Source organism: Sturnus vulgaris, chromosome 5, assembly GCF_052056855.1.
Source record: "Sturnus vulgaris isolate bStuVul1 chromosome 5, bStuVul1.hap1, whole genome shotgun sequence".
Lineage (NCBI taxonomy): Eukaryota > Metazoa > Chordata > Aves > Passeriformes > Sturnidae > Sturnus > Sturnus vulgaris.
The window spans coordinates 11,183,175-11,196,097 of NC_142247.1; the positions used below are offsets into that span (position 1 = coordinate 11,183,175).

At 46.4% G+C, this 12,923-nt stretch overlaps 1 protein-coding gene across 1 annotated transcript; it reads left to right on the forward strand.

Moving 5' to 3' along the window:
* Positions 1–2,567: 2,567 nt before the first annotated feature.
* On the forward strand, positions 2,568–12,923 carry LOC106854927 (putative G protein-coupled receptor 19). Its single transcript, XM_014879146.2, has 2 exons — positions 2,568–3,006; positions 11,504–12,923. The coding sequence occupies exon 2, from the start codon at positions 11,534–11,536 to the stop codon at positions 12,761–12,763; it is 1,230 nt and encodes a 409-aa protein (XP_014734632.2). The 5' UTR covers positions 2,568–3,006; positions 11,504–11,533; the 3' UTR covers positions 12,764–12,923.

Genomic DNA, 12,923 nt, shown 5'->3' on the forward strand with positions numbered 1-12,923 from the left:
GTGTTTAAATTCCTGTCCTTTTTGAGGCCCCTGCCCACGGCACTGAGCCAGGCTGACCCCTGAGCTGCTGTGCCAAGCTGGAGCACACACTCAGGGCTGGACATGACCCTGACCTGAGCAAGGGCATGTAACACAGCAGCTAAAATCCAACTCCTCTCACCCCCCACATCCCTGGGAAACCAGATCTGCTGTTGGGAAGAATATTTTACAGTGGGGATGTAGAGCCAGTTCCATCTCTGCAACCCCTCAGGTGAAGCTGCTATAAAGCAGGGTTGGCACTGTGGGGAACTAATCCTGCCTTTGAACTTCCAGTGGGGATAGTTCTTCCAAGGAGACCCATGGAAGCCTGCAGGGATCCAGACTACTTATCTGACAGTAGGTAGATGAGAGCAATTCATAAATTTGGGGTTTGGTGGGGGTTGTTTTGCTTTGGTTTGATTTAAGGCAAGCTCAGATCCCCAGTTCTGCTCTATACAAGGCCCCTAAATTACACTGACCCCATCCTGGGTTCTCTGGCCCTATAAGGAAAGTAAAACAGATTTTGTTCTGCTAAGCAGGAGGTAGCCACCCCAACAATCAAATCAGTCATGTTTAGCCAAGAGTGTGTACAGACTGAAATAGTAAATTGTGGCTCTGTTTTCCATAGCACTGGATTATCCATGTTTCCTGTGCTTGCACAGCTCCTGCTGATGCCATAGCTCCCTCTCTGTTTAGGATTCCCTGACTGGCACTGCCAGCAATCCTTTCTGTCCTCAGCCTCTTGACCTGACTTTGACAACACCACACAATTGGAAACATTCTCTGAGTAAGAGGCAAGGGCTCAATGTCTCCAGGGAATGAGCTCCTCTTTAAAGCTGCCACAGATCTTACTGCTGCTTCTCAATGAATGGTTCCACATCAGTCCCGCTCTGTTTCAAACATATACATTAATTCAAGAATTGCAGGAGCTGTGGAAGCCTCAGCCACAGAGATCTGACTCATCCCAGCTGCTCTCTGTGCATGTAGGTCACATGGAATGACATCCATCAGGATGCACAGTACAGTACACTCACTCCAAGACTCCAGGCTCCTGCTTTGCATGCAATGCTTGGGGTGGAGGCAAAGTAAACGAGTTCATAACAAGCTTTAATTGAACAGAAACCTAGACATCCCCCTACTTTCCCAAACACCAGTGAGAGTGTGTCATATTTCCTCCAGGCAAGTCACTAGTTTTCCACACCAAGCTCATAAAAGGTGTTCCCAGATCTTGTTATCCTATAATTTCACTTTATTTTCACATGTCTGTGCTCAGACCCTAGGAGGGCAAGGTCAGACCTTAGAGGGATCTGAGAACAGCTCAGAGAAGACATGGTTTTAGCTCAGCTGTGGGGAATATCTCATTACTCTCTGAAGCACTGTTGGGATTTAAACAGGTGAAAACAGCAAACAACAAAACAAAAAGCCCTGCTCTTGGTGGGCTACCCTTTAGTGGCATAATTCACACTGGGGGATTCTTGCCCTCTCTGCTTCCTTTCTTTGTGTTCTGAACCAGGTTCCTTCATCTGATGCTGCCTTCCAAGTTCTTCCACTGGAAGATGAACAGACAATTTTTGCTGACACTCTCCATGTCATTCAGTCAAAAAAATCTTTCCATACCTTATCTATTTCTAGCCTAGTCTATTATTCTGTGTGTCTGACCTGATCCCCAGTGTGCCCACTCCACTGTTAGTAATGTAACTTAAAAGTGTAAAATACAGGAAACTGAACTATACTGTGGCTATTAGTGAGGAAAAAGCACATTGATTGTTTCTTCCTTGACTGTATTTTTCAATAAAAAACTCCACTTTTTCTCCATTAAAGACAACTAGTAAAAAAAAAAAAATTATAAAAATATACTTGGCGTTCTCCACTGAGAAACGAAGGAAAACAAAGGAAAATACCCACCCTTTGTTGGTTCAGTTTATCAATGCATTTCAACTCAGAAATCCCAAAATAGTAAAAATCCATTCTCCAAGCATATTTCTTGCTTAGTTCACAGGCAGAAAGTTTGTCAGGACTAAAATGATCCCTTCCTTCCTTAAACTTTCAGTGTAATACAATTTATGGAGTCATTGCAATTCTGAGGGAAAAACGTTTGTAAGAGACGAGTGATTAAGATTTGGGGAATATTGCTATTATTCCAGCTTGCTTAATAAAGTGTGTGTGACAGAGAACATAAGGAAATGGTGTTGCTGCCATTCCCCATAAAATAAAAAAAGGGGCCGAATTTTAAATCTGGGGCAAAGCAGGGGAACGGAGACCAGGCTGTCTGAGTTCTGAGTTTCAGTATCCGCACGGGAATCAAAAAAAAAAAAAAAAAAAAGAAAGGCACAAATTCCCGGAGGAAACTAGTTAAATATTCTCTCCACCTCCCTCCTCTTATTCATTCGCTCCGTTCCTTTCAATCGGCGGGGTCCCATGGCGACCATCGTGGGAGAAAAGCATCCTCTCCAGCCGCCGCGCTCGCCATGGCAACCGGCACGTCAGCGCCGGCAGCCGGGCCCCGCCGCGGGCCGGGGGCGGCCCAGCCCCGGGGCCCTCCCGGTGTCCCCCCGGTGTCCCTCAATGTCCCTCTTGTGTCCCCCGGTGTCCCCCAATGTCCCCCCAATGTCCCCCCAATGTCCCCCCGCTGTCCCCGGGGCGCCGCGCCCGGCGCTGTCCGCGGTGCTGACGGCCCCGACGGGGCGGGAGCAGCGCCCGGGACCTGCCGGGGGGCGGCCGCATGATCCGCATCCCACATGACATCCCAGAGAGGAGCTGGGCAGCGGCCACCCCTGCGAAACGTCATTTTTTTCCTCCGGTGAAGGAGAGGGGTGGAATATCCCGTCCCTCCCCTCCGGCTGCTTTGCGAACAGCAGAGGCAGCTGCAGAGCCGGAGGTACCCCGGGGTTCCCAGCATGACCGGCACCTTCCCAGGCGTGGCTTCACTTGGGATAACCAGCAGAGCACGGAGGAGACCAGCGCCTCTGGGATTATGCTTTGGAGCAGGTATGTGGATGCACAGGGGCTGCGCTGAGAGCTGCTGTAGCTAAAGGAGTAATTCTCCCTGAGGAGGCAAACGACATGATCTTTTCCAGCAATTTATCTTATGTGTATTTACTTATGTGCATTTAAATCACTTGGGGATTAGCCAGGAGGACTCATTCCTCAGGAGAAAATGTTCTGTGGGGCTTGAATTTTAGGCTTATTCTGCTGAAAGCAGGGGGTGTGTAGAATTACTGCAGAATAACTCCCTATATTTTCTGGACAAATCTATAATCTCTCTACCTATATTCATTATCTTTCAATTATGTTACTTATTTGTTTGAAACAATCTCCTGACATCATCAGTTCAGTGAAAACAGAAAATTACTTTACAGCAATGGAGCAGACTGATCCGCTCATCTGGTTTTTTCTGTCTCCAAATGCATTCAAACAGCTTCTTCCTTCCTCATGTTATTGCTATAGAACAGCTGCTTTTTTATTTTTCAGTTATTAATTTGAAATCATCCTTTCTGAAAGTGCTGCCTGCCTTTATCTGTGTGGGTGCCTTGGGGCAGCTACTCAGGGAAACCCCACGGGCAGGGCAATCTTTGCTTATCCATACCAGCACAGGCAAGAGGGCTGTTCTGGTTTAGTTAATTCAGGCACAGACTCTCTAAGAATGCATAGCAAAATTTCTCATTTACCCAGCTGGCTTCCAGCATGTCAAACAGTATGTTGGCTCCACAGAGCAATGGGGAAGTAAGGAAGTAAAGCTGCCTTCTGCTTTCAAAAGGCCATTTGTCTGTTTGAGGCAGGATTCATAGCGAGTTCTTTCTCGCAAAGGTTCTCAGATGTGGTTCTTGAAGGTTTGTTTTAAAGTCACTCTTAACCACTTAAACAAGTGGCTTGGTTTGCAGAAAAACTGGTTGCCAACCCAGAAGCATCCTTAAAAGCTTATTTGGGTGTCTAAATATGGATTTTTTTGGAAAATTGATTAATGAGTAAGCTTGATTTCTGATTTATTTTAAGCATTCTGGTCTCAGGTGACTCAGTAAGGGGAGGAATCTTTACACCTTAGACACATTTGGGGAGTTGTGCTCCTTGTCTCAAAGTAAGAGCTTGCAGACTCTCACTCCCCCGCAGCTCCCCTGTGTGCCCTCTGTTTGCAGAACTGTGAGTGCAATTCCCAAACCTGGGTCACACCATTTGACCTCCATCTGCATTTTCCTTTGCAGCCCCACCGGGCACCCTCTCTCAGGTGTTTAACAGAGAGCAATTTCAGCCAGACAGTGCTGAACAAACCCCCAACATCCTCAGGTGGAGCCGGCTCACCCTCCCCACCAGTCCTCCCAGCACCAAAACATGACGCAGCCCTTGTGTGTTTGGGGTTTCTGCATTCCAGCAGTTTCCATCTTTCCTTAGATTTTCCCTCTGGCAGGCAGCACACACAGTTCTTGCATCTGGCACTCTGTCCACAAAGGCATCTCCAGATCAGGGGCTACCAGCAGGCTGACACCTTGCCTCAGTGGCTTCTTTATTCTCCCTGAGCCTTGCCCAGCAGAGAGACTCCCTTCCCACAGTTATGTCCACATCAGGCATTTCCAACCCCGCTTCAGGCTGTGCATGGCCTTCAGCCCCCCACCAGCATCTCCAGCCAAGCTGGTATAGGAAGACTGAAATGCTCTCACTAATGGCTGCATCCTCTGGCAGAGGCCCGTGTGAATGTCGTTCTGCTGCTCATGCAGGTCTGCACCTCTTATTCCTACAGATAAGTCCTCCTGGAAACATCTCAGGCATGTCTGGTTATAAGGCAGCACTGCCACCCCACTCACTGTCACCGTATCTGGCACAGGGACTCATGGCCTGTGAGCACCAGCTCCATGTTTCCAAGAGGGGTCAAGAGCCATGAGACAAGAACTCTCACACCCCAGCACAGATGTTCACACCATGCAAAAATCCTGTTGCCACATTAGTGTCTTGTGTGACAAGAAAGCAGTTTCCACAAGATGTCCTGTCAAGAATTCCTTTCTGCATAACCTTTTCATGCAAAACCAACAGTAAAACAAAAACTCCTGAGATTCTCCTAGGGGGAGAACTTATGTTTCCTGCTGGTGAGAGGGCGAGCTAAAGCTGCCAAAGTCCTTGCTGTAGCTGCTGGTGCATTTTCCCTGTGGGGGAGAGGGTGAGAATTTCCAAGAGATGGGCAGAGAAACCAGCCAGGCATGAGATTCACCACCTCTTATCTGTCAACACCCACCATAGCAAAGCAGCCCTGGTAAGCACCGTGTTCCTCACATCAAGCACAAGAATGTGCTGTGCTGTGGGCAGGGCCTGGTGTTGCCAAAAATTAATGTAAGAGTGTGGGAGAGAGCATCAATGTTTTTGCCTCTGAATCGGGAAAGGGTACAGCCTAGCCATGCCCAGGCTCAATCCCCATTAGGGAGGACAAAAAGCCTCCAAAGCAGTATTTCAAGGTTCTCTACACTCTTCTTGGACAATTCCTGTAGGTTGAAGCTGTTGTGACAGCAGAGTTGGAAATTAGGTCAGTCCTCCTTCTGCTTGCTCCCACTTTTTCGTGCCCCCACAGTCACATTGGGCACAGATCTGGGTTCTGCCGTATTTTTAGATAATAATTTTTAGACATTTAGGGCTAATCTGGAGTTTTACATACTAATCCCAGCAGCAGGAGGAAAAAATAAAGCCCAGAAATACTTAAAACTGCGGGGCTGTCCTTTTGGGTCAAGAGTTACAGCTCAAAGAAGAGACTTGCAACCATTGTGTACCTGTAAACAGTGTGGTGCCCCCTGAGGAGGTGAGGGTGTCCAGCTGCGTAACACTGAGCACAAATCTGCTCATATTTTACCACTGCCTGTACCTGGACCAGAGCATGATGTTGGGTGTCAGTGGAATCTGCAGTTACAGTAAGGGCTCCTTCTCAGTGCCAACAGAGAATAAACACCTCAGGGTTTAGGTGCATGAATAATTACTGGGTTTTAGCAACTTACCCCAGGTTAATAGAGCTACAGTGACTTCCTCTAGATCAGTCTCAACCCCCAGTAAATACATGAGAAAAATTCATTGCCTCCAGATGCAGGGAAAAGCCATTGCTCCCAGAACGTTTAAAACCACAACGAACTTCAGGAGATGGAAATATCTATGAAGGAGACTCAGCCAAAATGCAGTGACTCGTGTACAGGTTTGAATCCTGCTTGCTCGTCAAAGTCATACCTCGTGGAATTGCCCTAAACCCAGTGCTCCAGGTCACAGTGGTTACTCCAGGTGTGAGCTGACAGCCCCAGAAGGAATAGATGGACCCTGTTCTTGTTCCAGTTAGCTACTGCATGTCTCAGTCCTTACTTCAGGACGAAGCTGAAAAAGGATTCTTCCCCAAGCAGACAGTACAAGAAATAAAAATTGATTCCAATCCCAGCAGCTGTTACAGTTTTATATCCTTGTCCTCAGTTTTAATACCTTGTTAAAACAATCAGAAAAGGACGTGAAGAGTCAAAGAAGGCCAATGGCTAAGAGTCTGCCTGGGTGCCCTGAATTTCCTCCAGTGTACAGCAGATATTCTTTAGATGTGCTGAAAATTAGAGCATTTCCTTCTTTTATTTGATTCCATCCATATTTCCTGCTCCCATGACCTTAGCCCTCAGTACAGGCTAGGCCCTCAGATCCTGATGTAATATGCAAAAACAGAGATCAGCTCACTCTATCAGTTCAGCTCAGAAGCTTTTGCCATCAGCTGAGCCACATCCACACCAGCAGTGAGAGCTCCATTCATGAGCCAATCCATGCTTCCAGTCACGGTTATCCATGATGCAGGACAGGGATTTCCACCAGATGGATGAAGCTAGAGAGCAGGCATCAGCATGTGAGCTGTGGGCACGGATCTCAAAGGCTTCACTGCACTCAAAACGTGTTATTCTGATAAAATAAGGGCAGATAGCTCCTATCCCCACACACTGGAACGCAGAGAGTGAGGAGGAACACACCACCTCGAGAGGTTTTCAGGCTTTGCTCAGGAGAGCTGGCCAGAGAATAGAAATGCAGGACAAAGAGCTGAGCATTTTTATGAGCACCAGAGCAGAGGAAAGGACCGGCAGGGAAACTGTGTGCTTACAGAAGCATGTGCATCCGCATTCCTCCACTGCAAGCAGGACTAAATGGCCTCAATATGCACAGCAGTCATCTCTGCACAGCGAGGACAGAGAGAGGATGAAACACTGAGCTCTTCTTCAAAGGGATTTCTACACTGGCACAATGCACACACAGGGCAGCTCAACTGAATTTAGACAGGGTGGATGTCACCTTCCAGCGTGTCACAGCCAGACAAAAGCCCCCTCCCCCACTCTGATTCCATCACTCCTCATGTTGATTGCACTCAGTTAGGCGAAGCATTTCTCTTCCAGTCTGGCAGCTTTTCCTCTCCAGAGAGGGAAGTTTATGGAGTAAATGACCAGCTTAATACTTCTGAAATAATTTGCTGGGCCAATGCTCGCCTGGTGTTTTGCAGCTATGATGCAGGGAGGTAAAATATGTTGAATAAAAAAGCCCCTCTGCTAGTGCTTAAGTAATGTACGGTGATCTGCTTATTTAGCTGCATTTCTAGTCCTGAAAAACAATAGTTGGGGAAAAAAATGCTTTTTCTTTTGATTAAGCATTTTTAAAAACCCATTTACCACATTCCTTTGTGAATCTTATTAGCTTTTGCACTTCCAAATTGCAATGGGCACTGCATTTTTAGACAGGACAGTGAAAATGCAAACACACAGTGACTATCCCATATGGGCTTTGTGCAGCAGCCAAGTATACGTGGCAGTGATTTTATTAAGTTCTTGTGGCTCAAACAGTTAATCTCTAAGTAACAGATCTGTTTTGGAGAGCTATCAGCTGAAAATGGAGCTATTTGGTTTCCAAACTGCAAATTAAGGTCAGTAAAATGGAACTGTGGCACCAGGAAATCCCTCTTCAATGATTATGAGTCATCTCTCATGCTCTTTCTTTTCCAAAGCTAACGCACAAAAAAGTAGGTTTTAAACAGAAATACAGAAATTATCTTACCAGTTTTAAAAGGATTCCCACTCTAAAATGCTTGAAAGACAAAATGAGATTTTTTGGCACTGCTGAATCCATGAAGATTCATAATTACTGGAAAGCAGCCATTCAGGTCAGTATTATATTGATTTAAAGGGAAGTTAATAGAAGCATTTCTTGTTAATTAAAAATGTAATTAGGCCTCACCTACTTGCTTTACGTAATTTTTACTTGCTGTGCTTCTAAATTTTTGCTTACAGACCTTCAGGGCAAATGGACTTGACAGAACTCATCACTGGTTTTTATGGATCTGATATTTGCAAGTTGAATGGTTCACTAACACTTAGACCATATTTCAGCAATCAGTGTAACAAACATAGACATGGGAATTGGCCATGGGGATAAATAATGTAGCAAGCCATGGTATCTCCAGTTATTTGTATCTCAGACTCATAGAGAGTTGTGCCTATACTGAGCATTTTATAGTCATGTTTCCTTTGGAAGCATTACTCATAATGCAGAAGTTCAAGTCTCCACTATAAAAAACAGACTCATAAAAAACAGAATTGCTCACTGAAGAAAAATATATGCTGGACCATAGACACTCAGGTTCTTCAAACTGATTCAGGGCATGATCCTGATCTCAGTGCCACATAAGGAAAATAGGCTTGAATACAGATAATTTAAAATAAAAGAAATTAGTTTCTGGTCCATTTGAAGAAAAAATATCTATGACTAGGAATGCAGGAAGCTCAGAGCACAGTGGTTAATCAGATGGCATATTACTTTTTTGAAAAATAAAACAAGTAACTGCTGTACTAGGCTCAAGTTAGTTAAACTCCCTGTAACTGCATCTTTATTTTCAGCCATGCCTTGTGGGCAATACGCTAAATGACCTGGGAGTTTCCCAAAGAAGAATCAAAAACTTCAGCATTAGCTGCCCCTCTGTTCCTGTGACAGTGAGGAAACCAGCACCACAAGAGAACCACCTGTGCAGAACGTGGGCAGCTCTTCCCACCCTCCTGTTGCTTCCTCTGCCAGCAAAGCTGTGACACAAGGCAGCTGGATGAACCTCCTGGCATTCTCCTCCCTCTGGACGCCCTCTGGTTGCTCTCCATTGGGGTCACACACACTGCTCTCTGCCCAGTTCCTGTCCCATTGGGGTCACACACTGCTCTCTGCCCAGTTCCTGTCTTCTCCAAGATGTCTTTGCAGGTTCCCAACCCAAGCTCTCCCGGGAACAGTAAGTAGGCTGGCTCGTAGGCAAGAATGCAGCAGGAGAAAAAAAAAAAAAAAAAAAAAAAGAAGACTGTCTGGACACTACAATCCTGTCATTATTTTGGGGTTTACACACCTGCAAACCTAAATGTGTCAGGTCTGAGCAGACACAGAGAGTAGATTTGGCTTGCAAGGAGAAATATCATGAGAACAGCGTTAGCAAGTCTAGCTATTTTAACAGCTTAGAAAGGCCATTTCATTCTTGAACCAGACTTCAACTGCTCTTCAGTATTGGTCAAGACATTTTATCTGATTATTCTTCTCTGAAGCTTAATGTGTACAGCTGGTTATTTTTAAATGGCACATAATTCTGCACAGCAAGAAGGAAATTAAGGAAGAAAATTTTCCCAAAATGTTCCTTTCTATGTGGTTAATAGGCTCCATGTATATTATTTTATTACAGATAATTATAACAGATAATTTAGCAGGTTGTACTGACAGTGCATCCTGCCACCCTGCCAGACACAGCAGCCCAAGTGCCCTGCCAACAGCTGGTGACAGCAGGATTTCTCCAGGGGAGCAGATCCATCCAAAGGAGGGTGGGCAAAGACACACAGGAGCCCTCTGAGAAATCAGGAATCATCTGCCAGGCAAAGCCTCTAAGAAAATAAAGAGGGAAGGCAACCAAGGATGAGGGGAAGGCAAGGCCAGGCTGGGCAGCACCCAACAGAGGGGACAAGGGGCAATGTATGACCTGCTGACAGTGCCCCTTCACATGACACAAACAGTCACAGTAAGCACAGGCTCTAAAAACCTAGAGGGAAAAAAATCTTCTATAACCACAACAAGCAATTATTACTTCTTTTCTTCTTCCACATCTGATGATTTTTTGCACTGCATTATTGAAGGAGACATTGCAAAACAGCAAAAGGGGCAAAATCCCAAATTCATCCAATGGCTCTGTGCTTTCAGGCTTCACTCTAAGTAGGCAGACAAGGAGAAAATAAAAGACGGTAGATGCTGAGCCAGAGTACATCAGCAAAGCACTGGAAAAAGCCCATGAGAAAGCAAACCTGGAAATCTGGATCACTTGGAAAGCTGAGGATGGTGGTGGCGGCTTTTTCAGCTTGTTCATTTGGCTTCCAGGATGAACTTTTTGATCTTCTGGTCATTAACTGAATCCAGATTTATCTTGGACAGTATCAGGCTCTGGAGTTCAGCATTCTCACAGTAGACCCATAGAAAAGACTTTGTATGTCAAGATGATGACTGAAAGGACATCAGACAGCAACATGGTGTTTGCATTTGTACGGCCAATAAGATCAGTCATTTTTCCATTTTATCCCTGTGACAGGCTAAGATCAACCCAACCATCTGGCTAAACTCAACACTGAAAACTATCTAGCAATATAGGCATAGAACAGGAGGCCACACCCATCACATTGTGTGGTGTGTCTGCAGGAGGGTGCAGGAGAACAAGTTCACACAGAACAATACCACCCTCAGACCATCTGTAATTCACAGGCAGTGGCGTTTGACAGGTGATAGGTTTGGTGTCACCCGGGGACATTGTTATTCCACGGACAAGAATGGCTCAAAGTGCATGCCCCACCGAAGGGGCTCCCAGAAATTCAGCTCTCTTCATCCCCAAGGCTCTAAGGATCACTCAAAATCAAAACAGTCATTCTTCCAGAGGTGTGGGGCTGTTTTTGAGGGCGCTCAATCCCAGGGAGTCTCCTTGGGGAGCACCCCAGCCCCAAGGGAAGGGCTTCCCACCACAGACATCCTGCTCCAAGGAAAACCACACAAAAAGGGGGCTATAACCTGGTCTGGTCAGCGCTTGTGGACATACAGGGTAATAGTCCAGAAATTTCTCTGGGATGAGGCCTCTTATTACCTGGGGACCCTCTGTGTTGACCAAGGGGTCCTGCCCTCCTCATCCTCCCCATGAAGGCAGGGTTGGGGTCATGGTGCACATGACACAGATGCGGAGTGGGGCTGTGAGGAACAAAAGTGAAAGGGCGTGAAAGGGCATGAAAGGCTGGCAGCCACCTCAAACCAGCCAGGGAATGGGATGGGATCCCCCTGACACAGCCTGTCATACCACCAGCTACAGGGGAACCCAGAAGCTGTATTTCACTGTTGGCCTAGAAATATAGAAATCACAGTATATATTTCTACTATTGAGAATATTCTTTTGTAGGTTAAGAAGGGTTTTTCATACACAGCTGTTCAAGAGAACCTTTTGTCTCCTCTCTGTCTGCAGCCTGAGCAAAAGACGCGGCTGAGTTTGGTCATGGATAACAGCAGTGGTCCTGTTCTTCTCCTCACCTTGCTCCTGCTGCAGAACACGAGCAGCCCCAAAGCCTCCACCCCTCCTGCTGGCTATGGGATGGCAGAACCTCCAGCCCCAGGAGCCGGCTCCAGCAGGAACCACTCTCTGGTAGAGTATGGGCTGAGGCCGGGGGAAATCGCAGCTGCCTGCGTGGCTTGGGGAGCGCTGTGGCTGATTTCTGTCCTGGGAAATTTCCTCGTTTGCTTAGTGATCCACAGGAGCAGGAGGACACAGTCCACCACCAACTACTTTGTGGTGTCCATGGCCTGTGCAGACCTCGTGAGCAGCGTGGGGAGCGTGCCCTTCCTGCTGCTGCAGCTGATCTCGGGGCGGTGGATGCTGGGCAGCGGCGTGTGCCGCCTGGTCAGGTACCTGCAGTACCTCACGCCCGGGGTCCAGATCTACGTGCTCCTCGCCATCAGCATGGATCGATTCTACACCATTGTCTACCCCCTGAGCTTCAAAGTGTCCAGGGGAAAAGCCAAAAAAATGATCTTGGCCTCTTGGTTCTGTGGTGCTCTGTTTGCATCACCGGCCTGTTTTCTCTACGGCTCCAACAGCGACCACCACTGCAACTTTTTTCTCCCCAGTTCTTGGCAAGGATCTGCCTACAGTATCATCCACCTCCTCTTGGTGTTTTTGATCCCATCCTTCCTCATTATCCTTTTTTACCAGAAAGTCGTTAAGTACATTTGGAGAATAGGCACGGATGGAATGACTGTCAGGAGAACAACAAATATTGTTCCAAGAACAAAAGTGAAAACCATCAAGATGTTCTTAATGTTAAACTCAATGTTTCTCCTGTCCTGGCTTCCTTTCTTCATGGTACAGTTATGGCACCCACAGGAAACAGACTACAGAAAGAGCTCCTTGCTTTTCCTGGCCATCACTTGGATCTCTTTCAGTTCCTCAGCCTCTAAGCCAACTCTCTACTCCATCTATAATGCAAACTTCAGAAGAGGGATGAAAGAAACTTTTTGCATGTCTGCCATGAAATGCTACAGAAGCAATGCATACACCATCACCACCAGTTCCAGGATAGCAAAAAAAAATCATGTTGGTATTGCAGATATTCCAGCTACAGCCAAAAGTGTCACCAAAGACTCCACCTATGATGCTTTTAACAGAGAAGCCAAGGAAAGAAAGCTTGCCTGGCCTATTCCATCCAATCCCCCAAATACATTTGTCTAGTGGGCTTCATTGTTTTGAAGAGATACTCTGTAACCCCAGAAGAAGGAGTTTTCTCTCCTTTTGAACCAATGTATAGCTACATATTTTTAACTCAGCTTTTGGGGAGGGGGGAGGGAGGAAAGAGATGTTTTATTTTATTAAATACCTTGGGTTTGATGCA